General features: G+C 36.1%; 1 protein-coding gene across 1 annotated transcript; it reads left to right on the top strand.

The window, feature by feature from the left end:
• Positions 1 to 1,667: 1,667 nt before the first annotated feature.
• Positions 1,668 to 25,543, top strand: LOC129272050 (inactive tyrosine-protein kinase transmembrane receptor ROR1-like). The gene is made up of 9 exons (XM_054909288.2): positions 1,668 to 2,113; positions 5,172 to 5,202; positions 6,447 to 6,748; positions 11,116 to 11,146; positions 12,164 to 12,576; positions 13,821 to 13,915; positions 14,495 to 14,645; positions 18,735 to 18,934; positions 19,899 to 25,543. The coding sequence occupies exons 1-9, from the start codon at positions 1,879 to 1,881 to the stop codon at positions 21,018 to 21,020; spliced, it is 2,580 nt and encodes an 859-aa protein (XP_054765263.2). The 5' UTR covers positions 1,668 to 1,878; the 3' UTR covers positions 21,021 to 25,543.
• Positions 25,544 to 26,320: the final 777 nt, after the last annotated feature.

The following is a 26,320-nucleotide window of genomic DNA, read 5'->3' as shown; positions in this document are numbered from 1 at the left end:
TTAGATGACGGGTAAACCAAACAGAAATAAGACCAAATTGATAGTAGACCAATTGGGTTTAGCCCGTGTGTTATTATACTATTTGAGAAGTAAACCAACTACTTGTAGACCAAATGAAAATAAGTAGGAGAAAAACATTGTGACCTATCACACTTCAAAATCTGCAGCAAAGTTCAGTTATATTCATAACTGCACATCACTTGAAGAGCTTGTACAATATGCAGTACGATCCAAACATTGATCATTCGTATGATTGTGAATTTTATTATTTTAGACAAGCCACATTTCAGACTAAATTCAGACTTTTCAACATATTTTTCGGCCATAGAAAACACATGTCATGTAGGAAATGGGTCATTCCAGATGATTATCATAATTTTTTCATCAATTGAAAGTGGATTCCGAGTCCCTGTTTTGTATGATTCACATGGTACAAAAGCGTTTACAAGGATCTTTTTTCTTTCAATTTGGAACATCCCCTACCCTTCCTTCATAATTAGTTTACTGATACATATATAATGCTAATGTTACGTGATAAGATATTAGAATTCAAAATGATTTCTTTGTATCAGGATTTACTATAGTGTATAAGTCAAGTGCCATTTTAAAGTGGATCTAAATATAACCAAGGCAAACAGCGGCATCGATTTGACTTAACCCTGTTATCTATTCCTCGATGCCCTCTCCAAATCCAGGAAGTCATCGAACATGAAAGTTCAAGCAAAAGTCAGGTCCGATAGAGTGTAAAAATGTGCATCGGAGGAGTATTCCCTATGTCTGCCCATGAGAACCCAAGAAAGTGTTATTTATTAGGCCATCACATCGTTCCTGTGTGCTTGGCTAACTTGTTTTCTTACTGCTCCAGTTACGGTTTCATCCACCAAGGGGCCATGAATAGATAATATCTCTTTGCGATGATTAAGTCATTCCCTCTCGATGCTCGGCACGCTGTGGGCCATTTTTATTTCCCTTGTTTTGGAAGCTTATTTTGAAAATTGGGGCAGCTTATAGATGGGTATCATCCTCTAAATCCTTATGATTATAAGCTGCTTACGCTCAAGATCAACTCATTTCAAGACATATCATATTCTAATAAGTTGACAGGCAAAGATGGTGATATTGGAACAAGGCAACGTTCCCACTGCTACTACGAAAGAAAGGTTATAGCTTTACATCATGGTGGTGAAAACACACTAATATGCTCTTTGTTTTTTCAAATGAAATTTTTTCAATTTCTCTTATCAAATTTCACTTTGCAAACTTAATTCCTCCCCTTAAAAAAGAAACACTTCTAAATTAAAAAAATAAATGGAAAAAAATAAATAGAACAAGCTTATATAAACAGTTCATTTTCGGGATACAATTCTTTCCCCGCATGAAACTCAATTAAAAATGAAGGAGAAAAAGAAAAAAAACACCAACAGATGACCAGGGAATGTATTATGGCAAAAAGAAATATGAGATTACATCTAATTCCAACGTATAATTCAATCAGTATCAAGTTCTATCTTTAAACAAAAGAAAGGAAAAGGATTGCTGAGGTTTCTACTGTTTCAAAATGAATAACAGTAACAGTAACAATAACAGTACATACGCATTGTCAAGGTGGATGATTACAGATTATTTCTCATGATTTCTTGGTTCTTTCTTTTTGACATTGACAGTGATTACCTTGATGAGGTCAGCGTCGACGAACCCCAGTGCGAGCCTTACAGAGGCACCGTATGCAGCCCCCACATAGCCAACAGCCAGGTCTACATCCCCGCTGGACAAACCCAATCCGAGATAGAGGCCGCCCTGGGCTCCGCCATCCAACAGATCAACAACGACCTCCCTATCACCCTCAACCAACGCTGCACCAAGTACCTTAAGCCATCCATGTGCCTCACAGCATTCCCGCTGTGCAGAGAGCGCCCTCGCTTGGCCGTCCATAGGATGTGCTACGACGAGTGCCGCCTGCTGACCACCGAGATCTGCTCGTCTTTGGTGGACTACGTGGATGCGCAGCCCGAGCTGGGACTGGTTGACATGTTGCCAATCTGCACGGACTTGCCGCTTCCCAGTGCCAACACGGAGAATTCGTGCCTCAGGATGGGCATGTCAGAAACTGGAGGTATGTGCTGGTCACTTCGTCATAGTTGGTTATTTTTTCAGTTGTCCATAGTTTAAAGTATGTCTTTGTCCCTGCTGAACAGGGATTGCTAGATTCTTCTTGCACTCACCACTAACAATGCACCACCAAAACTGGGGAGGGGGTGGCGGTGGGGTTGTGTCATGAAGTTGTGTGTTAAGTTAGACAATACCTACTCAGTAGAACAATTTGGATGCTAAATGAGATTGCTAATCATCTTTATTCCCATCAGCTTTAATTAATTAAAAAAATGATCTTTGCAGACCAGATTCTCATTGCTGATATTAAAGCATCTAGTTAGCTTTGTAGATTTTATGTCATTTTTGTCTCACCTGCATAGCAGAGTGAGACTATAGGCGCCGCTTTTCCGACGGCGACGGCGACGGCGGCGGCGGCGTCAACACCAAATCTTAACCTGAGGTTAAGTTTTTGAAATGACAGCATAACTTAGAAAGTATATGGACCTAGTTCATGAAACTTGGCCATAAGGTTAATCAAGTATTACTGAACATCCTGCCTGAGTTTCATGTCACATGACCAAGGTCAAAGGTCATTTAGGGTCAATGAACTTAGACCATGTTGGGGGAATCAACATCAAAATCTTAACCTAAGGTTAAGTTTTTGAAATGTCATCATAACTTAGAAAATATATGGACCTAGTTCATGAAACTTATACATAAGGTTAATCAAGTATCACTGAACATCCTGCATGAGTTTCACGTCACATGACCAAGGTCAAAGGTCATTTAGGGTCAATGAACTTTGGCCGAATTGGGGGTATCTGTTGAATTACCATCATAACTTTGAAAGTTTATGGATCTGATTCATGAAACTTGGACATAATAGTAATCAAGTATTACTGAACATCCTGTGCAAGTTTCAGGTCACATGATCAAGGTCAAAGGTCATTTAGGGTCAATGAACTTTGGCCAAATTGGGGTATTTGTTGAATTACAGCCATAAATTTGAAAGTGTGTTGGTCTAGTTCATAAAACTTGGACATAATAGTAATCAAGTATCACTGAACATCCTGTGCGAGTTTCAGGTCACATGATCAAGGTCAAAGGTCATGTAAGGTCAAAGAACTTTGGCCACGTTGGGGGTATTTGTTGAATTGCCATCATATCTCTATAAGTGTATTGGTCTAGTTCATAAAACGTGGAAATAAGAGTAACCAAGTATCACTGAACATCTTGTGCGAGTTATAGTAGTTTTCAAAATCAGCACTGCTGCTATATTGAATCGCGTGATGCAGGTGAGACGGCCAGAGGCATTTCACTTGTTGTAGAGAAAGCTTTGCTCAAAACAGGTATGAAAATGACATTTAAAGTAAATGAAACTAAGGATGATTTCCTGATAATTGTATTGAGATATACATGTATAGGGTAGCATTTTCAGAGAAGCCATTACATGCATATCTGGTACATTGTTGCCTCCTTATATATGCACATATCTATCCCATCTTAATTACAGTATAACATTAGTGTAGATATAATGGTTAATGTATTATTTATCATCTGATATTCCCCTAAGTTCCTCTAAAAGGGTGTCTGTCCTCAGATAAACAGCTTTGGTTAAGAACTTCAATCCTGCAATTATGCATCTCTCTCTAAATTCATCCCAATCTTGGGGCTGTATTGATTCGGGATGATATATGAGCAAAAACAAGCAATTTTTCTTCTTTCCGCCATCTTGATGCATTAAGAGGTGTTATCCGCCTCCAGGTAGCCTCTCTCGTTTCGCGTTTGATCCAAATCTTGGATCCGTGACATAGAAAAAGGGTGTAACTATACACCTTGCTTCACAGTCAAGGAGGTTTTAACATGATTCTTTCGCTGTAACAGCCGTTAATGGCATGCTTCTTGACAGCATGGAAAAGAAACAATGCTGAGATTGAGTGATAGGGAAGCCTAGGGTAGCTCTAGATTTCCTCAAAATTGGTCTAGATCTAGATTCCTGTGAGGTGATGTAGCAATGGCCTAGCCAGGCTGAAATCTAAATTAAGCTATTGAATACAGAATTTTCTCAAATGCACAGACCACTTACATTCATTACTTAGTTCTGGTAGGCAGTGGGTTAAAAGCTGATAGTTTTACTGGGCTAAGATTGAGAAGGAAAGTTTCCCATTGCATCATTTCAACAACAAAAAATTCAATTCACATTTTGATCACCCCCCCCCCCTTTCAGTGGACCATTTCATTTCATACTTCCTGTGATTGATTGCTGCTTATGTAGAACAGAGCTTGATGTTGCATTTTGTATTTAGTCAAGTTGATAAAGAACCCCGCTTTGGTTACTCTAAAATTGAGTTACCCTCATTGACCATTGGGTATATACAGTATGTATTTCTCAATTCCTTGGAAATGGAGATATTGTGGTGTCCTATATACAGGAGTTAATGTGAACAGACCAAACTCGATCAAGCTGTGCAGACTTAGCCTATATTTTGGAGATTTGTTGAACTTAGGACTTGTGCTAGTTTTGTGATAATATTATAGGAAGGTCAAGATTTTGTTCGCATTGCGCATTTCTTATTTTTAAATTCCCCTATTTCTTTAATAGTAAATGAAACTATTCAAGTCTAATTATTCTCAGGCAGATATGATTGATTTAAATGCCATATGTGGTGGTGATTTAAAAATTTACAGTTTAAAAATTGTCACGTTTTGCAATCCATAGTTAAGTCCATAACTTTACACCTGAATTCGTACATCAGAGAGCGTTTCATCAACATTTTTGTCCGACAAGTTGCCAGATCTGACAACTTTCCTTGATATTGATTGGCTGAGAAGCCAACTTGTGAGAAGCAGTGTTACTATGGTAACTGTCAGATAAAATGGAACTTGTCAGATAAAACATCCGACAAATGCTCCCCAGTTTAGAGTAAACCTGAGTTCAGAATATAGACCATTTTGTATTATGAGATGCCATCTGGTTTCTTTAACCAGCTGAAGGTTAAGATGATGTCCTTTCAGAAGCTACTTGACTACATGTACTTGGAAGTAATTAATTTTTGTTTTTGTTTTCTTGATTTATTCAGTTGCTACAATAACCCCATTTGGAGTCCCAACGTAAGTATGACAAATCTAATTTTAGTTGTGATCCATTGATTATTATTTAATGCACTCTGTATGCTGATCTTTGGATATGTAACCTGTGATGTGATTTAATAATGTTATGCTAACTGTATCATCATTTTCAGTATGAAAATTGAAGGTAGAAAATAAATGAATTTGCTTGAGTAGAATTCAGTTTGAGATATAATGAAAATACTTTACAATCAACGTTTTTTTGCTCATCGTCAAGGTTCATCCCAATTTTACCAAGTCATAGATCAGTTTCTAATGGTACAAGGCTGATATCCATAAAATGGTACTACCTGTATAAATTCTGGTTATTATCTCACAACGTATTGTGGTCAGTGTGAATGGGATATTAATGCTTGCTATAAATGCTTAAAGGACAAGTCCACCCCAACAAAAAGTTGATTTTAAGAAAAAAAAGAGAAAAATCCAACAAGCATAACGCTGAAAATTTCATCAAAATCGAATGTAAAATAAGAAAGTTATGACATTTTAAAGTTGCGCTTCATTTAACAAAACAGTTATATGCACATTTCGGTTGGTATTCAAATGAGGGAACTGATGACATCACTCACTCACTATTTCTTTTGTATTTTATTATATGAAATACGAAATATTCTAATTTTCTCCCCATTGTCCTGTGAAACAAAGTTTTATTTCTCCCTGAACATGTGGAATTACCATTGTTTAACATTTTATGGTTCAGTCAAGTTTGTCCTTATTGTCAAATCTGTAAAAAATGAAATATTGTATAATTCAAACAATAACAAACAAAAGAAACATCATCGACTCACTCATTTGCATGTAACTTACTCGTTCATCTAACTATTTTGTGAAAAATAAGTGAAACTTCAAAATGTCATAACTTTCTTATTTTACATCCGATTTTGATAAAAATTTTCAGCATTATGCTTGTCTGATTTTTCTCTATTGATTCAAATCAACATTTTTCTGAGGGGGACTTGACCTTTAATGTAAGTGCTTGAAATTAACGGTAGTAATGCTGAGATTCCTACTCAAGAGCAAAGGACTGATATTTTGATGTATTCATAAATATTGTCTAACAAGATACATGTATGCCTGTATCTGTATAAATGTGATGTACATTTTCCATGGAACTTTGATTTGTTACAAGGTGTAAAGATACATGTATATGAGTTAACATGAAAATTGAAACAAAATTTGCTGAGTTGTCAGGATTTTCATATAATTTTTCAATGTCATCAATACAGAGCACGTTACTTCATCATCGTGGAAAGACCTATGAACAACGAGACTGAACTCCATACTGGCGACAAGGCCACACTTCGGTGTCGCATCATCGGCGAGCCGACGCCTCACTACAAGTGGTACAAGAACGACGCTCTGCTGACAGAGGAGCGCAGAGATCGGAGGATAACGACCAAGGAGTATGAATGGGGTTCCAAACTCAGCATTAAAAATGTGGATACTACGGATACGGGTTACTACAAGTGTGTAGCGGAGAACAGAGCTGGTGTGAGATCAACCATGGGTATCCTCTTTGCTAGGATTGGTGAGTAGACAACTTAGAGGGAGCCCTTTCAAATCAATTGTAATCAAACACAACTCTGTTATTCAAACATAATTTGATTTTAAACCAACCAAAAATGAGCATTTAAGAATCGTGTTTAGATTTTTTTTTCAAAGTCTTTTAATAACTCTTACTACAACATATCCTTGAGCTTTTTGAGAGCACCCCGAAATCCCCAACAACCACAAGAATGTAGCTTTTCTTCCTTCATGATTTTTTGAAAATTTATTTATTTTATATATCTATACAGGTTCACAAGATTTATGAGTGTTTCATAAAGCTACTCATAATTTACCAGATACATTCATGTCCGACTGGTCACCTTTTCTTAGGCACTAAACCATCACCAATGCAAATTTGGTGTACATAATTTACTATAAGAAAGGGTCACCAGTCATATAAATCCATTTGTAACTTATGAACATCTTTTTTTAAATGCCTTCCTGAAGTGAAATTCTATTTTGAATTGTGGTTCTGGTATTGAGCACATGAATGAGGCACCAAAGCTCAGTCGATGGAGCGGGGGTTTCGGATTCCAGTGACCCAGGTTCGATTCCTACTTGGTGCGCTAGTGCCCTTTGGTAAGGCATTCATCCTCATTACCAGGTCCCTTGGAGAGGACCTTAAGCTGTTGGTCCTTGGTTACTTGCTTACAAGCATTCATGCTTTAATAGCAATCAGGTTAAAAAATCACCACCACTTACCAATTTGTATAAAAAGCAGATACAATAACTAAGCATAACAAAGTGAAATACAAACTTGATTGACTGAACAGAACATTCAAATATGTTGGTAAAGGATTCCTGATATGAAAAATAAAAACATGATATGAAATACTAGTAGAAGTTAAAAGATCATACTGTATGGACTGATTCCCCCCCCCCCCTACATGTTGCCATAAGAGTTTATACCTAAGTTTTAATAGTTATCGAATTTCGCACAGGTAATTTGTTTCTCTGATGTAAAGTGTAATCACCACCCACGTGTATGCAATACAGCAGGATTTCATGTGTCAATATGTGGGACTACTACACTTTGATTTGATAGATCGCAAATCTATCCTGACATACTACCTTTTATAAAGCCAAACTTTCCATCACACTTCCCACTCCGTCATTTATTTTAGAAGGGATCGGAGCGGAAAACTTAGCAGTTGGAGCTCCAAATGTGAGCAAATATTTAGCCGGTGACCCTTTTGAACTTGTCAAATACAAACCGAGCAATATCACACTTTTTTGCAAATAATCACCCTCTTAATGCAAAGCTTCACAAAGCGAGAAACGTGCATGCAGCTTCCTACGCTCAAACACACAATTTTACCGAAGACTGCGATAAATTATGGACAAGCATATCAAATTTCATGGCTTGACAATGAATGGACGTGAGAAGAGACTTTCTCTGTATGGTGTCTTTAAAATGATAATTGGCAATTCTGAAGTAAATGAAGGTGTTGGTAAATGAAATATATAACCCTCTGCTTGCACTCTTGCTTGAGTGTTGAAAGTGTTTGAAATCAGTTAACAGTTAACGTCCATTATTGGTGCACAAAATGATGTCCATGAATTTTTATACTAGAAACTCATTGAAATTTATCTGATGCATTAGCATGACCCCCCCCCCCCCCCTCTGGAAAAAAAAACCTCTGCACATGCAGAACTTTTATTTATTTATTTTTTTTTCATTATATAACAGCAAAATTATTGATGGAGAAAGCTACAATTATCTCTATTTATGAACAGACATATTATTGATAACAAACCACAAACTCGCACTACATGTACATTTGTATTGCAGCTTATTTTCTATTGAATTTAAATCATTGTTGACTATCTATAGTTTATTTACAATATGCTTTTTAAAATACTGTTAATAGAGAGAGACATTTAGAATAAGAGTGTGTCCTTATAATTGAAATGTATTTTGTGTTTTCTGAAAGTATCAATGAAAACATAATAAATATTTGGGGGAAGAAACTAAGACTTTACTGTAATATTGAAGTTAAAGAATTTCAATAGAGTATAAAGAGAAAGTGTTTTTTGGTGGCATCTGAATATATCAAGGAATAAAAGTGGGAAGGGGGAAGTGGTTGAGAAATGGTTTTATTTGCTCAAGTATTGATAGCGATTGGCAGGCGAGATGAGTCAACAAAGTGACAGCTGAATCAATTGACAGTGGAGTTTGAGAAGGTGCTTCACAACATACGCTTTACCTCGGAGCAACGTTACCACCATGTTCATATGTGGGTATGCACTGCCTTCTGAACACTGAAAGGCGCACATTCTGGGGCCCGTAACACGATGCTTAGTAATCATCATGGAGCATTTCTTTATGATTGATTGCATTGACTACAATGTATGATTAATTGTGAAAAATCAAGCATACGATTGATCGCTAACCTTTAAGTCTAGTTTAACAGATGCCATTGTCTAACCATCTGCTAAAATTATGGAAAGCCATAGCTATCAAATTTTTGTTTCCATTGTACTAAATGCTCTTTGATAATGCTTCAATGGAAGAAAAACTATTTAGTTATTATTCCAAGACAATTCTGAATGATTTGAAAGTCAAGTGCTGATAAAATGAACCTTCCATGCAAATATTTGAGTTCTGTCCATATTTAAACCACAACTCAAAATTAGAGTTTAGATTAAACCCAATTTCAGAATACTGGCCAAAAGGTGTATGCTTTGCCTTGGACCGTCATTACTATCCTGTTCATGACTACGAGTGCAAAGCATGCTAAAACTCAGAAGGTGTTACGCTTTACCCAAGCGTAGAGGAGCATTTCATGAAAGGACATATTTTCCGACAAGTCCTTTTTTATCCAACAATTACTATAATATGGTCTAATTCTCTGTTCGTCTATCACCATCATGGCTTCATCCACTTATTCAATTTGTGTTCACTTGGTCCAACCATCCCTTGGTCTAATACTTGGGCTAATTTTCACGTGTATTTATTTTGTGGGTGTATTTATTTTATCTGTTTCATAAACAGTTCTCGTCATATTCATATTCAAATTCAAATTCAATTCGGTTTTATTAAAATATACTCATTGAAAAGTCTGAAGACTAATGTGAGTTCACAATTGAAAACATACAATATAACAGATAAAATAAGTATATAACATGCAGTGATCAAAATTTAACCAATAATAAAGAAAGAATGTTCCAAAATGCATTAACAGTAAAACAACAAAGTGAAGTTAAAAGTTCCGGAAGTATACATGTATAATGAAACAAACAGACTAAGAAGTGTTAGACCAAGTAGATATTAAACAGATTGGATATAGCCTTTGTGGAAAGGAGACAATGGTAAATGGGCTAATAGGCAATTAAACAAACTGGTTGTATATAGACTAGGATTAGACCATGTGAGACCAAACTGAGAGTAGACCAAGTGGATGTAGACCAAGTGGCAATTTACTGCTTCTGAATTCAGCGCTACCTGTCGGTCGGCAGGGCACACTCTGTTTGCCAGAAATTTCATGGCCTTTTTATACCACATTAGAATACAAACATTTTATCCCTGCAAATAGCACCCTTTTCTGAGACCTTCATGTATTTGAGCTGGATGTAACCCAATCCTATCTGAGTTGTTTGCCAACCAATAATCCTTGTTTGCGAAAAAAAACGAAAAAATAAGTTTAGTTCCACGGTAGGAAGCAATAGAATCACGGCAGGTCGATCAGGTAAAGGTGAAAATCTTGTAATCTGATTGGATTCCCTGAGAAGATTGCCCGGGATGTTTATTTTTCCCACTGCCTTGAAAATGCTCGGAGGTAATGTGGTGGACAAAATTGAATTGAATAAGAATTGGTAAATTGTAGGGTGGTGTATGTAAAGTCCCACTGCTTCTTGATGCATAAAAACAACTTAGTTAGTGGACACTGGAAGCATATTATACATTAGAAATATATACATGTAGACAATGAAATTGGCCCCATGCATTACTTCCCCAATTCTTTCAAAAGTATTTGTCCAGGAATTCAATTTTATTCTAACATGAGTTTCATCACATAAAGTATTAACAAGAAAAGTATTAAAGGAAAGTTTTCGATGTTAGTGTAAACGTGTGTGTCCATTTTGAAAAAAAAAATGTTGGATATATGGAAGATGTTACGAAATGGAGAAATTTCAAGTGTAGGCATTTTCGGTTTGTCAAAAGTTTTGTATAATCCCAGTGCTACCTTAGGCATTTGTGACAGAGAGACTATATGCAATTTACATCAGTCAATACCTCACTACCAACCTTTGCAGCTCTGATGAAGACAGAGAGATTGGTCATCTTATTTTACTCCAGCATTATCACAATAATGTCTTTGTTTTTCTTCTTTCTATGTTCTGCAGCAAGTGAAACAACTCGGACTGTCGCCTCTAAGTAAGTACCTCTGTCAAGGTTTCATTCAGGGGGTAGTGCCAATGGAGAGGACAAGGTCATCCCCCCTATGATTTTTCATAGACAATAAAAAAGAGGGAGGAAAAGATGAAAAGAAACAAGAACAGTATAGAAAGGAGATGTCTGGGATGCATTACTCTGATATTTCTTTAAGTTAATATAGAAAAAAAAATCTGATGCCATGCCTCCCTGTATCAAAATATCCTGTTGTTGCCCCTAGTTTCATTGCATTACATCCTGGGGTCCGTTTCATAAAGAGTTACAACTGTTGTAACTACCATGGTAACCTGGATTTTGATTGGCTACTGTGCCCTGTTGCCATGGTAGTTGCCATTATGGCAAGGTTACAACAGTTGTAAGTCCTTTATGAAACGGGCCTAAGATGGGGTTAAAAATAAATTTTTCTTTATCATTTTGTGTCTCACTTCAGGCTTATTTTTTTTTCCTTCACAGAAAGGTTTGAATGATTAAGATATGGGAATTGTGTGGTTACATGTAGCTCTAAATTATTTTTCAAAAGGATAAATCTACAGCTACTTAAATGTTGAATTGTATATATCCTAGTTTTATGCCTTTGAGGTCAAACGATAGCGATCACAGAGGTTTGATATACTTTGCATTATCTTGTTCTCGCAATGAGTAAAAGAACAATTCAGGAATTAGCATCAAACTTTGTACATGCATATATTTTAATGACCATCTAATTAGATTATAATGGGTTTGAAAGTTTTAGGAGACAAGTGTGATGTATACTTTTAATCTTGCAAAGTCGGAGGCATAAATTTGACAGCATGTAGTTGAGAATCCATCTAGTTTTTCTTACTTACAAGCTCTTAAAGGCCTATATATTTTGTTAATGAAATTTTAATGTTACTGTTGAATGGTCAACATGTGTATCTTGTGGATCAACTTTCTATGACAGGTGCTGTAACAAATACTTAATGGATTGGATTTGTCATTAATTTAAAATTATTTTAATGTCAATCTCTCTTTCTCTAGTCCACATCAGGGTTACTGCCAGCCTTACAGCGGAGTGGCATGCTCCAAGTTCATCAGTAACCACTCCATCTATGTTACCGACTTCCAAGCCCAGAAGCTGATCGACGAACGTCTGACACCCTTCCTGCTGATGACCCGCGACCTGAGCCCCGAGTGCCAGCAGTACGCCATCCCATCCCTCTGCTTCTTTGCGTTCCCGTTCTGCGACGAGACGCGGCAGGATCCACGCGGGAGGGAGCTCTGCAGGGACGAGTGCGAGATCCTGGAGCAGGATATCTGCAAGAAGGAGTACCAGATCGCCAAGGAGATGCCCAACGTCATCCTACCGGACTGCTCCAGGTTACCGGCCGTTGGAACCGATGCAAGCGCTAGCTGCATACGTGTGGGCTTACCGGATGTAGCTGCGATCACAGGTAATGTGCATTGTTATTGAAATACATAAAAAAGAGCTGCAGTGCACTGTACTTCATGTTGTGTAGAACTACACTGAAGAGAGGTCATAAAGGAGCAAAACTTGCAGGATGCCTTTGTTCCCTATTTGCCAGTGTATTTCTAAGCAAGATGAAAGCGAGTGTTCCCATCGCAGTAGATGAAACTTTGACAGAAAGGATGCTGAACAGTAATCTACCTCTTGGTCAGATCAAATGGGGCTCCTGCACTTTGCTTAACTTTGATGGAAAGCCCAACAAATGTAGTATTATTCTCTTTGCTAAAGGGTGATGTTCGATGATAGCACATACAATGTAGATTTAGGACACCACTAAATTGCCAATATATAATCATTTAGGTTTTCAAGGCATTTTGACGATTATAAGTATGATTTATTACCGGAGAATTGGTAGAATCATAAATTCTAATTCCACTCGAACTCGACAAGACCATGTAGGCCAATAATTGTTCACACTATTGACATAAGGTCACTGCTGAGACACAAAGTAAACTTCACCTGCCTCTCTGATACAGATTTACATATAGTGGGACTGATGTTTGTCATCAGTGCCACAATGCAAATAGCCTCCTTCTGATGACTAAAGGCTGGCTATTGTTTAGCTAATACCACAATTAATATCCCATTAGGAACTTGGTTGATTTGTTTATCTTGCTTTTAATTTGAAACCACCAAAAGTTCAAGAACTTAAATATTGCACTAGATATTGTATTAGCTGATGTCTGCAGGCTCGTGAGAATGGTCTTACAATCTGAAGGGTTGTTTACACTTGACATGTAGGCTACATAGACTATTGAAACTATAATACTGTATGTACAGCATTTTATCATGAAAGAAGACTTGCTGTATGTAATGTATATGTTCATATATATAATATGAGAATATGTTTTGTTCTTATTTTGTTTTTAAAACTATTCCACACCTCCTATGGAAATTTGCTCTTTCCTTTCATCTTCATTCTACCTGTTCTCTATCTCTATCTATGTCCGTCTTTATGCCCCCTCGCTCTCCCCTGTCCATCTTCCCCCTCCACTCCGCCCCCTCTCTCCCTACCTACCTTTCTCCCTCCCATTCCTTCCCTATTGTACTTCCCCTTTTTCCTTATCACCCTCACACCTCCCTTTCTCTCACTAACCTGCCCTCTCTCTCCTCTATCTCCCTCTCTCTACATTGTAATTAAACATCTCTCTCCCCTTCTCTCTTGTTTAGATCACACGTGTTACAATGATACTGGAGAGGATTATCGAGGGAGGATCAACACAACCAAATCAGGATTTCCCTGTCAGGGCTGGGATAAGCAACAAGTAAGCAATCAGATTCATTGCCTGTATCCATCAGAAGCCATGAGTCACGGAGGGAGTGTTTAATGAAGTGATTTCCATTGACTTCTTTGTTCTCAGCCAATCAGATGCAAGGATTTCAGTAGCTTGTGAAAATTTTCAGTGAAAAGCACTGGCTTATTTGTTTCATGATATACGCCCAATTCTTGTCAAATTTCCTAGATAAATCTTTCTTTGATGAAGAAGACCTTGAAATATTTCCCTTTCCCAAAAGAAAAGAAGAATAGACATATTATATAATTTATAGTATACTATATTTTATATAGTATCTAGAGTTGAATTCAGCACCCCCCCTCAAAAAAAAAAAATTCCATAGACATTGATTATACTTATAGGCTCCCCCATTGATTAAAACTCATTTTCATTTCCATTTTGGCAATATATGTGCACTTATTAATTGCAGATTAACATTATGATTGTTATTTACAAATATGACAAGTAGATAAGCTTTGATTGCTAAAAAAACATATTTCTATGTTTATATGGCTATTTCATATTCATGAAATATATCTCTTTATCATTGTCTATCTTTCCCTTTTTCAGCCTCATGAGCATGCCCTTTGGCCTTCCCACTACCGAGAGCTTGCTGGAGGACACAACTTCTGCCGTAATCCTGGCAACGGCCTCGACAAACCCTGGTGCTTCACCACCAATCCTGATGTCAGGGCAGACAAGTGTGACATTCCGAGATGCGGTAAGAAAATGATTGTAAAACTGTTATACTTTATTAGTGGAGTCTAACTATTCAAAAATTAAACTGAGGTTTGTTATGATTCATCCAGGAAGATAGAAATAAATCTGATAATCTGGAATTAGTGTTTGAAACAGAGAGAACAGTTTCACGTCTGATCCGCGATGCTTCTTCAGCTCATCTGAACTGGCTGGAAATGGTCAAAAATTATTTACCACAAATCCTCATTTCGTGGCCAAAAAGTGTAACATCCTAAGATGTGGAAAGAAAATGGTTGAACAACACTGTTACCCCATATTGTACGTTAGCCATCCGGGGGAAAAGGGCCATAGATGTTGCAGCAATATGCTCCTTTCCATGTCACATATGAACAAAAGGGGGGGGTAATGAATTAGAAGAATAGTTTGTAGTATGCAGGCTTCCATGCGTTTGAAAGGCAACACAAAAATGTATCTACCTATACATATTTTAACTGAGAAAAATCCTGTAAATCTTCGGTTCAAATAAATCATGAGGTGAGACTTCAGAGAGCTGAGTTACATAATCATCGTTTTCTTCACACCATAAGTGGTGGAATTCTATCCAACAAAGATGCTTTCATCAGGTGTTGCCATGGATACAGCATCATCAAATCTCGTTAATTACGTGCTGCATCCTTCATTGATATTGTGAAAGTTTCATGATTGATGGCCTACGACTTCATTCTCTCTCCCTCTCTTTATGTGACTGAAATTATATTGATACAGGAGCTTTGATTCTCATGCCGTAACCATGGTTACCAGTACCAAGTGGAGTCGATATGTTCCTTTATTGCGATCTCTCGCCATGGTAATTTGTAGGATCATGATTCAGAGTCACACACAGGCACCGAGTGCAAATAGATTTCTTGTCATTTGTTATTGATATCCGATATATACTTTTTTATGATTGAAAGTTAATTATTGGCAGTCAGATCTGCCTTTCTTATCCAGCTTTGGCAAGATTTACACCCCTCAGTATTTAAGTGACATGGTAAGATATGAGAATGAAATATTTTTGACACTGGAGTTTTTGTTGAAGCAAATAGTTAGTTTTACTGATTAATTTGATTTTAGCCAATCGGGTACAAGGATTTCAGTAGCTTATAACAATTGTCAGTGAACATCACTGACTGTTTGTTTCATGAAATGCTCCCAGTTTCTATGAATACTTTTTGGTTATCGATTTATATTAGATATAACTGAATCTAAGTGTGGTTCAGGTGCATATATGATGATCGTGAATTATCAATCTCTATTTCCATTGGATGAAAATAGAATATTGGCCTATGTGTAAGTTGTTGATGCCGTGTTTTATTTATATGGGAGAAGAGAAAACTTATGTCCTAGCGTGATGTAAAAGAGTCATATATTATTATCTAGGCCATGCTATAGCTTTCATTAGATCACATTCTTGTTTGTCTATAGTGGAGAAGAAAAATCAAAGCCTTCCACCCACACCAGCCATTACTTTCAAGCATTTACAGATGTTCTTCTTCTTTTCTTTTTTTAAAGAGGCCTTGGAAATATGAGATGAATGTGAATTATTGATGTTTACTTAGGAATAGCAACTGAACCATTCAGTCTGGAAGTCATTCTTATGATATTCTTACATTTCTTGATGGAAAGAACCTCATCATTTATTTATCATCCTATTACCTACCTGCATGTCTTGTGGTGCACACCCCTTTTCCTTATATGGAAACACACAGCAACATGGGTGCTTATAACCAAATCTCTTTCTTTGAATGTACCAATTTTGGTCTATGTGAACAAGGGGGTCATATCCCATTAGGGGATTGTGAATTTATGGTCAATTAGATTCAGCTAGTTTGGTAGAGATCAAATGTTTAACCTTTGAACTCTCAACTTCCACAATTTGCCTCAGATGACAAAGGCATCGGAATAAATCTTCTTCTATATTCTCTTTGAATGTTATTGTTTTGTAGTTTATATTTCTCCTTTTGTTGTTTGTTGAACTCTTTAACATCCAAAAATTGCCAATTTGCATCACATGAGAGACATGAATCTCATAAAATTGCAATTTTTCTTTGCATGAGATGTTGACAAGTTCAACATCATTAATATTTATTGGATATTTTCAACAATTTGGCAGCTAAAATACCTTTAATCTTCAAAATATAATCTTTTGACCTTAACATGCTTGATCTGTTGTGAATTTCATGATGTCCATAATATCATTATTACGAACTTCTTTTTGATATCAGCTAATAAACACCTTGTCACTTAACACCACAGTTATTTGGGGGGAAATAATTTCATTTTCACAGTGGTTAACAAGATGTGCATTAAAACTTCAGCTGGGATTCAAAATATAGATTAAAAGTAGTCCCCAATTATTTGAAACATGCACATACACTGAATTTGATCCATTGGCAATGTGCACTTGCTATTGCTTGTGTTACTCTGGTTGGAAAAACGGTGGCACAACATTTGCTTGGGTCTTAATATCACAGAGGTCATGGGGATAGAGTTAGGATTGAAATCTTTTCTTTTTTTTTATAGAATAATGTAAAGATAATGATTAGGGTTTATTTAGTTTGAAGGTTAGATTTTATGTTTGGCTTAACATGCAGATTTTTAATTGGATCAATTGTCGTCGTAGCAAATATCATGGAACTGAAAAACATGTTGTGGTCTAAACTCCATCTATTATTATGTCCTTTATTTCCATATTCTTGAAGGGAATGAAAAAAAATGGGATCATGATAATTAGGTTCCTGCATTAAAAAAAAATTCTTAGTGGTTTAGATTTAATCTCCTTAGAGATGAAGAAATGAGGCCAAGGACACACTAAGGATGTTATTTTCTCCAGCTCATCAGGGTTTGTTAATACCCTTTTGACCCATCAAACTGTCACTGTGTACTGCATACTTTCACATCCATCCTCTTCCTTCAATCAAAACATGGCTTGGGAATGGTACAGTAATGACAGATATTAATCATGAGGTATCGGCTCCAGTGTTGTTCATTCTTCATTGACGTCTCTCCAAGATCCAACTCTTAATTGTTGTTTTTATTGTACAGGGCCCTCAGTGAAAATACATGTAGATTGTCAACTAAGGAGGCTTCCCTGTTAAAATAAAAAAAGAAATTAATAATAACATTTTCAAAAATCTGTGATTTTTTTTCTGAATATATTACTGGAGATGACATGTGGTGTCCCACAGGGGATTGAATTGGGACCACTTTCTATTTTATGAAATCTCATCCTAACAGAAAATTCAATGGTCCACATTGCAAAGACCAAACAAGAAAAAAAAAAAAGTTTACTTAATATTTGTCTTCCTTTGTATCTTTGGGCCCGTCGACCCTGCAATATTCATTAAAGTATTTCTTCAAAATCTTGGACATCAAGGTAATGTCACTCAATCCTATAACTGATCACCGATAAGGGAGTAGGGAGCAAAGACACTTGATTTCATCTGGTGTCATTTGAAAGATGTGTTTGCTTCCAGGAATGTTGCTTCATATTACAACCATTACCTAGTTTAGGAATCTGGAGCAAATTGGGAATTCTAAGGTCAACTTCAATAACCTTTGACCTTAAACCTGATTTTTAACTGCATAAATGTGTCTTTGATCTGATATCCGATTTTTCCACCCCACAAAAGTGTATCTAATATGTAAGAATTTGTTATACTTTTTTATCACTAAAGGTGCTGGTAACTCTTCAATCAAAACTATGTATCTTTATTTTTTGCCCATGTTCTGAACTCTTAACTGGAAGCTTAAAGTGTAAGAAATTTGTTTGCACTGTAAAGCTTATTGTTTACCTGTTGGAGACTGACTGATTTTTATATGATACAATAGACTCCAGCCGGCATACCTCCAATGGGTTTAACCAGAGTTTAGAACACGGGCTTGTGAGTGTAGGATACGTGTAGTTTTCTTTGTTCTTGAAATAGAAAGCTTCATGAACACACCTCTGCCTGTACATATATAATATCCTTCGAAAATATAACAGGAAATGAATTCTTATATAACCCCCAAGTTTTATGTTTTATTAATGTTGCTTTACCACATTCTTCTGATTTCTCTTTTCCTTTCCCAGATGAGCTAACAGGAAGTGGTATGGTCAGCAGACCCACGATCCTCTACATCATTGTTCCTGCGGTAACGGTCATTGTTGTCATCCTCCTCATCTGTGGCTGTGTGTGCTTCTGTTGGAGACAGACCAAGTCCCAGCGCTACGGGGGCGTGGCCAGCAGGACCAGGCCCAGCGAAATGGTGGCCCTGCAGCAAAAACTTCAGGTCAGTTCAGGGCAATGGAAACCCACATCTTGGCCCCGTCTTACAAAGGATTACGTTTGATCGATCAATTGTAACTCTATGGAAATCCATCAGTGTCATAGTTTTTCTACAGGAAATTTGCAAAATGTCCTTTGTAAAGAAAGGAGAACGCACCAAATTGTCAAGAAATCAATGAATTTATGGATATACATGTACATTCATATCTAGAAAATTTTTTGAACTAACATGCATTTTATATGTTGACTTTGCTGGCTTTCCATAGTTGCGATTGATCGGATCAATCGCAAATCTTTTTAAGACGGGGCCCCTTGTCTCATAGTGTGAAATGATATAGGATCAACACTAATCTACAGGCTTTACTTTTCAAAGTTATATTGATAGTCCACTTTCAAGAGCATCTTCCTTGCGTTAGATAGACATAAGAATATTCAAACCAATCAATCAAGTTATATAATACACAGATTGACAAAAGGAATATGACATGATACTAGGTTTGCTTATAAGCAATGGATTGAGATAGAACTGGGCCATGTTTCAGTTGTTAGAATGACAAACCTTGGCATTTCCGTAAGATAATCAATTTTTTTATACAGCTGACACCCATTTTCATCTATTATGCCAGCAATTAACAAACTGCTTTGGCCATGGTAATTTGAGAGCATTTTACTTTCATATGAAGTAGAAAACAGAGACAAATCATTACAGGAAGGTCTTGCATTGGGTTTGGTCACCCAGATGTATACGCTTTATAGGATTGCCCAGCTGTTAACTTGTAACATCCCATAGAGCTAGACTTATGCAGCATGTTAAAAATTTGAAGCAAATTGAACAGCTGTTTTTATTGATTGCAACATTTGGCTTAAAAATTACCTATTCTTGTTCAAGTCTCATGAAATAGGACCAATCTGTATTTTTTCTTGTCTGTTTAAAGATTTGACCAGCATTGTCTAACTTCTCCATTCAGGTGAAGGAGATTCCATTGTCTGCCATCAAGTTCATGGAGGCCCTCGGGGATGGTACGTTCGGTAAGGTATGGAGAGGTGAGCTGATGGGCCTGAACAACCAGTACAGCTGTACATCCATAGTCATCAAGACATTGGACAAGGATGCCAGCCCCGCCTTACAGCAGGACTACCGGAATGAGACCAGCGTGATGGCTTCACTGAACCATCCAAACATCATCACTCTCCTAGGTGTCTGCACCAAAGAGACACCAAACTGCATGCTCTTTGAGTTCTTACCTCATGGTGATCTGCACGAGTTCCTGGTCCGGCACTCTCCTAATTCAGACATCGGTTTCGGAAGCGGGGACGACGACACGCAGTCCTCGCTGGATGCTTCGGATTTCTTGAACATAGCCATCCAGATCGTGTCCGGTATGGATTACCTTTCAAGCAGGCATTTTGTCCATAGAGACCTTGCCGCCAGGAACTGTATGGTGGGCGAGCACCATCAGATTAAGATCACCGACTTTGGTCTGGCGAGGGATATTTATTCGGGGGATTACTACCGGATGCCCTCTCAGGCGGTTCTTCCGATCCGCTGGATGTCGCCAGAAGCCATCATGTTTGGTCGTTTCACGGTGGAGAGCGATATCTGGTCCTTTGGAGTGGTTTTATGGGAGATTTACTCTTATGGTCTTCAACCGTTTTACGGTTATAACAATCACGAGGTGATAGAGATGATCCGGACACGTCACATTCTCCCATGCCCCAGCGGTTGCCCTCAGTACATCTATGCACTCATGACGGAATGCTGGAGCGAAATACCCGCAAGGAGACCCCCTTTCAAGGTCATCTCCACGCGCCTCAGAGCATTAGACACTGTACCTATGCACACGCAAAATGGTAACATATATGGCAACCCTGCCGCGAACTTTAACCCCCAGTACAGCGGGCTGTACTCTCCGCAGACACACTGCAGCTCCGAGGGCAAGAAAAGTCACGGGTCATCTGGGGGCAGCAGACACTCTCAACCCAAAATGGGTCTCGTTGACAAAGCCATGTCCGAGACCTCCAGCTCATCGCATCATACAAGGTCAACGGGACATGGAAAATCAGAAAAAGTGGAACAAACTGCTGTATAATAGCTATTAAATATTGTCTCTTTTATGATATATGCACTTGTATAAAGTTGTACTGGAATAAACAGAAAATTTAAATTTAAGTAGTGCTTCGGCCTAGAATGGGTCTCTGTATTGCAATGTGTTGAGGGTATAGTTTTTGCTAGTAGATTATCAAATACAACTGTTTTTAAAGAGTTTATTAATGTGAATGCACTAGTAAACAGTTAGGTAATTTTATAGAGCTGATATTTGCTTTCTTGTTCATGTACTCACGCAAAGGCAAAACCAAAGAATATTATCCTATGCTTAATATGTAACTTTGCAACTCCGTCCTTCATTTTTACTTGTTTTTAACTGAGTATTCCCCATTATTATTCTTTTTGAGCCAATAGGTAAAATATGCACTACATACAATGGTCTCACATATTCCTCATACATGTATATCACATTAAGATTGATAGACTATATGTATCAACATCAAGAGAATTTCATAAACAATTACCCCTTCCAAAAAAAATGTTTTGCCTTGATTTTCAGAGCTCTACTGAATACCTCTTAAATCTGCAACCACCCCAAATGTTATTAATATTAAACCAAAAACCAACTTCTGCATTAAAAAAAATTGTGTATATTTCTTGTCCAATATTTTACAAATCCAAAAAGTGTTTTACACTGTATTCATTGTAAACCTGCCTTAGAGATAGTATTTTCTTCTCCTTATGTATCCTTATGATGCAACTGCAATAGATTAAATTATCAGCATGAAAATTTGTTTATAGATACATTTCTAATTATACTGCAGGAAATATATTCATAGAATAGACATTATGATTGGTGCGGAAAAACTAACAGTAAACTTCATATTAAAACTCAAAAAGCCTTTCAAAGTTTATGGGGTTCCCAGTGTGGTTCGCATTTGCCAAAAACCAAACTCAGTTTTACTCATATTTCTTTAACAAAGAACAGTATGAAAAATCTTGTTTGAATTTGCCAAATTGTATATACATGTATCTCAGTTTGTTTTTTATTTAAACCAAATATTGTTCTTACTCTCGTGTTTTAATTCCAATTTGCAATGATATAAAATTTTAATGCAGTACATTATATAAAAAAAAACTTTGATATTCAGATTATTGTTTTCAATTGATAAAATTGTTTTACGTTGCTTTGGAGGGAGCAAAAGTGACACTGTTGTCAATGGATTACCCTATATCTCTATCCTGTTCATAACCCCCCAATTGCTTGGTCTGCTGTAGATTTCATATTTTTACAGAGGAAAAAATGTTGATTCTCAGCTATTATGGTAACACTTCAATGTAAACATATTTCACTGAGAGATTCAAGCAATCGACATCTTAAGAATTTAATATGGTATTATGTTAATTTGAAGAGTGGGGGCCAAAGAGTGTGTTTTCAGATCATTTGGTACACCAAATCTGCTGAGAAGGTTTAGTATTAAAAATGATTCTGAAAGTTCAATCAAATGCTAGCATATGTATTCACATAGTTCATATTCAATAATGAAAATACAAGTAAGTGAATACGTAATTGTACTCATTTCAGCTTTAATCAAACAAGTTTGCCTCTTCAGTTAAAATAAATTAAATTGAGCGGGAATAAAGTTACTGTAGCCTACTTGTTGGCAAAAATGAGTCCTAACTTCCCTTTTAAGGTGCACAACTTGTAAATTTTACATAATTTATCGATGGTGCCCATAGTTTAATGTTGCCAAATATATTTCTATTGCGTTGCTACACTTGTTTACATATCTAGCTCTAAGCCAATGATTACATTTATGAACTCAGTAAAGTAACTTAAAAACAATTGCCAAATATGTTTTTTTTTTACTACAAACTCATTCTTCTCCATCATGTATGCATATGTTATACAGGGTGAAATTTCATTTGTACGATGGCAGATAAAGGTCGCTTTTCATACCTCATCCCCCCCCCCCCCCAAAAAAAAAGTGTATTTATTTATTTACCCAACCATTTGTAAAGTAACTAGTTTATTAGCTTTTCAGCTATGGAAATTCCATAGCAAAGCCAACTAGACTAAATAAGGGATAAGTTTTATTAACTTATTAAGGTACACAGCAGGGAAAAAAAACTTATACGGGGGCTCGGGGCACCCCCCCCAAAAAAAAAAAAATTGTTCAAAAGAGCCCATGAAAATAGTAAAAAGAACCACAGAAAATCCCATTCATTGCAATGTTAAAGCTTATCCAATGCTGGAGATTTAGGCAGGAGGTTGCGAAAAGTACCAATGAAATGAAAACAAAAAATTGCCTGTACACAGCTTTCATAAGGTCACAAATAATCTGCCTTCTCTCCTCAAATTGTCAACATTAATCCGTGTTCAATCATTTCTCAACTTTTTAATAAATTAAGAATGGAACAAAAATCATGCAAAATGAATTATATCAGCTAAATTTTGATGAAAAGTTACTGAACTGTATGTAATAAGTTCTAAGATAATAAAACGAGTTTAAAAATTGTAATAATACTGAATATTAAACAAAGTTGATTGGAATACAGTGGAATACAGTAAAATGCAGTGTAATCAATGAAAATATCGCCTCTGTTGAAGTACAAATCAGGTGAATTTTAACCATTAACAGTTTTTACAGTTTTATTTTTACAGTTACTATGTAATGATGAGCTTAAGTTAACTGGCTTTTCTTCAAGAATGGCAGGATATGCTGCACTGAACATGGTAACATTATTTTTAGCACATTTTTCTCCATCAGAAACCCTCACAGATTTGATGTACGGCATTATGTTTTTATTTTGTACCTTTATCCAGTATTCAAATACTCTATTATGCTGAAATGATACCTCAAGGCTGTATACTTTTTTTTTTCATTTTTCATCATGAACCATTTCTTTTTCCCTTGTTGTGCCTCAGCCACTAGAATTTTTTTTTATAAGCTACAGGAATTGATTATCAATATTTTTTCCAAGTATTTATTTATTCATGCTTCATTCATCATTAAATACCGGTATTCATTCATCAAGCTATTTTGTTTTTGTTAACTTTTAATGACTTTCATGTAGATATGAATTAATGTTTTGTACTTTAATGTTTTAACCTTCTCAGTGAGAAGCAATCATGTCCGCAGCAATTATTTTTAATGATGGTTTTAAAAGTATTATTATCATGATTAAATATCATATTGAAATTCCATACGAGAAGTACTTAATGATGAAATTGTCAGCAAAAAGGAGAATGAAAAGTTTTCAATTGTATTCAATTAGTTCAGTTATAAAAATGTTTGGATACTTGTATTAATCTGTCAACTTGCTGTACCAACTATGGCAGCCCTTGAAAACCTGGGTGCTACTGATAACACAAATATTTGCTTCATTAGAAGATTCTAACAGAGTACAATATTCCATATACATGTATACAGTATAAGCTGTAATTTCTTTAAGTTTTTTTTTTATTGTTGGGAAATTGCTTGGGATAGAGCATACATTTACAGTACATGTAAGTGAATTCAACTCTTGCATGAATATTTGCAAATACATCAAAATTGTATTAGTGCAAAAAACATTTTTTGTTTGATTTGGAACATATAATAAACAACAAATGGCTATTTATCGTGATAACTTTCTAAATACAGCTTATACTGTAATGCAATTGCTGGGTATAACTGCTTGCAATGTATCAAATGGATGTATTCACAGTTTTGATATATTTTTAAAAATAAATATTCAATGTCCATTTCGAATAATGTCAATTATGTAACTGGATTTGTTTTCAAATACTTGTATTCATTGTAACTTTTTCTTGAATTCGGTGAATTCAGTGTATTCACAATATGAATATATTTAAAAATGAATCTTCAATAAGAGTTTTTAAATAATTATGAACCAAATTTACATTGCAAATACGTTGCATTCATTGTCATTGTTTCTTGAATTGAGTGAAAAATGAAATGTATAAATTGATCTTGCATCAGCCAAGTCCTATTGTGCTAAAAAACTAAGAATATTTATAAGATACTATATTTCTATTTCTTAATGGAGGGGGTGGGTGTTTCACTTCACAAAGAGTTTTGTGTGACTAAAAGTCACTCAGAACGCCAGTAAGCATATACACATAATCACATTGATGATTACTCGTTACCATGTACAGTAAGTACCCTTTGAGTAAGCTCTTGGGAGCGTTTTATAGAAGGACTTGTGGGACGTGTCAGACATTTAATCAGATGGTAACAAGGGTAAATTTTAATGTAACAAGGGTAAATTATCAGTTCTGGCATATTTGTTGGATGGCAAATGATGATGAAACACTCCCCTGAACAATGCAGTGATGTGATATGTACCACTTGCAACTGGGAATCTAAGTGCGCATTTTAGCGAGTTTTTGTGAAACCACCCCTCAGATTAATGTTTCTACTGCATTGCTCCAAATTTGATGAAATGTATCAATGAAAAGTAAGTTTTTGGAAAGAGATGTTTGAATGAATCTGGAGGGGCTGCAAAGTTGCTACCATTTATGTGAGTTTAAGATGATAAATGTCTAGATTTTCTTTTCTTTTTTTAAACAACAACAGCTACTTAATTTTTTTATGCATAATGCTAGCTACATGTGAATGTATTGTGAATAGCTTACTATCTTTGTCAAAATATGGTACACCGTGTAAATGTTTTTATCACTATTTATGAACCAATGTACATAGTTTTGTATATTTCACTTCAAAGTTGTCGTGTTTAAATGTCAAATATAAAATCACTTTCATTATGTAGAAAATGCTAACTCTACATGTATGTACATGTACTTGCTTTATATTGTCATCAAAGTGCTTGAGCAAAGTATGAAACATATTCTATCTATGTACGGCATGAAAACGTCTTTATTCTGAAATGTCCCTCGAGTTGAAAAGCAAATGCCCATCCATACCTCATGTTCATGTGCTTTCAATCAGTAAAACCTTTTTGTTTCCTTCAATTGCATATTTTTATGCTTAATTTCATTTTTCTATGTAATAATTTCTAACCAAACACCCAAACGAACATTAATACTTGGTATTGAAGTTACCGTTTTTTATTATATGAAACTGGACTCAGAATGAAAGCATTAAATGCGGATTTTCTTATGCTGTCATTAATGCCAAATGTAAATTGATGACATATTTTCTTCATGTCGCATATCAGATTCTAATGTAGGGTATGGTATGATACTAATGATTGGATGCATTTTCCAGTGTAAAAAGGATTAAAGAATGGTGATTTTCATTCATTTTAAGTCCTAAATCTTGTTTTTGTGTCACCCTAAAAGCATTTTCAAAAGGTGTCCACAATATTTTTATTAAC

This window comes from Lytechinus pictus, chromosome 11 (assembly GCF_037042905.1).
Source record: "Lytechinus pictus isolate F3 Inbred chromosome 11, Lp3.0, whole genome shotgun sequence".
Taxonomy (NCBI): domain Eukaryota; kingdom Metazoa; phylum Echinodermata; class Echinoidea; order Temnopleuroida; family Toxopneustidae; genus Lytechinus; species Lytechinus pictus.
Note: the sequence above shows the minus strand (reverse complement) of the source record. Positions and strands in the feature narration are given on the sequence as shown.

Excerpts from the sequence above, each read along its gene's own strand:
- LOC129272050 (XM_054909288.2), top strand. The coding sequence starts at position 1,879 with ATGTGCCTCACAGCATTCCCGCTGTGCAGAGAGCGCCCTCGCTTGGCC. Across the intron at positions 5,203-6,446 it reads ACCCCATTTGGAGTCCCAAC|AGCACGTTACTTCATCATCG; the intron begins GTAAGTATGACA and ends TCATCAATACAG. Across the intron at positions 18,935-19,898 it reads CCCTGCAGCAAAAACTTCAG|GTGAAGGAGATTCCATTGTC; the intron begins GTCAGTTCAGGG and ends TTCTCCATTCAG.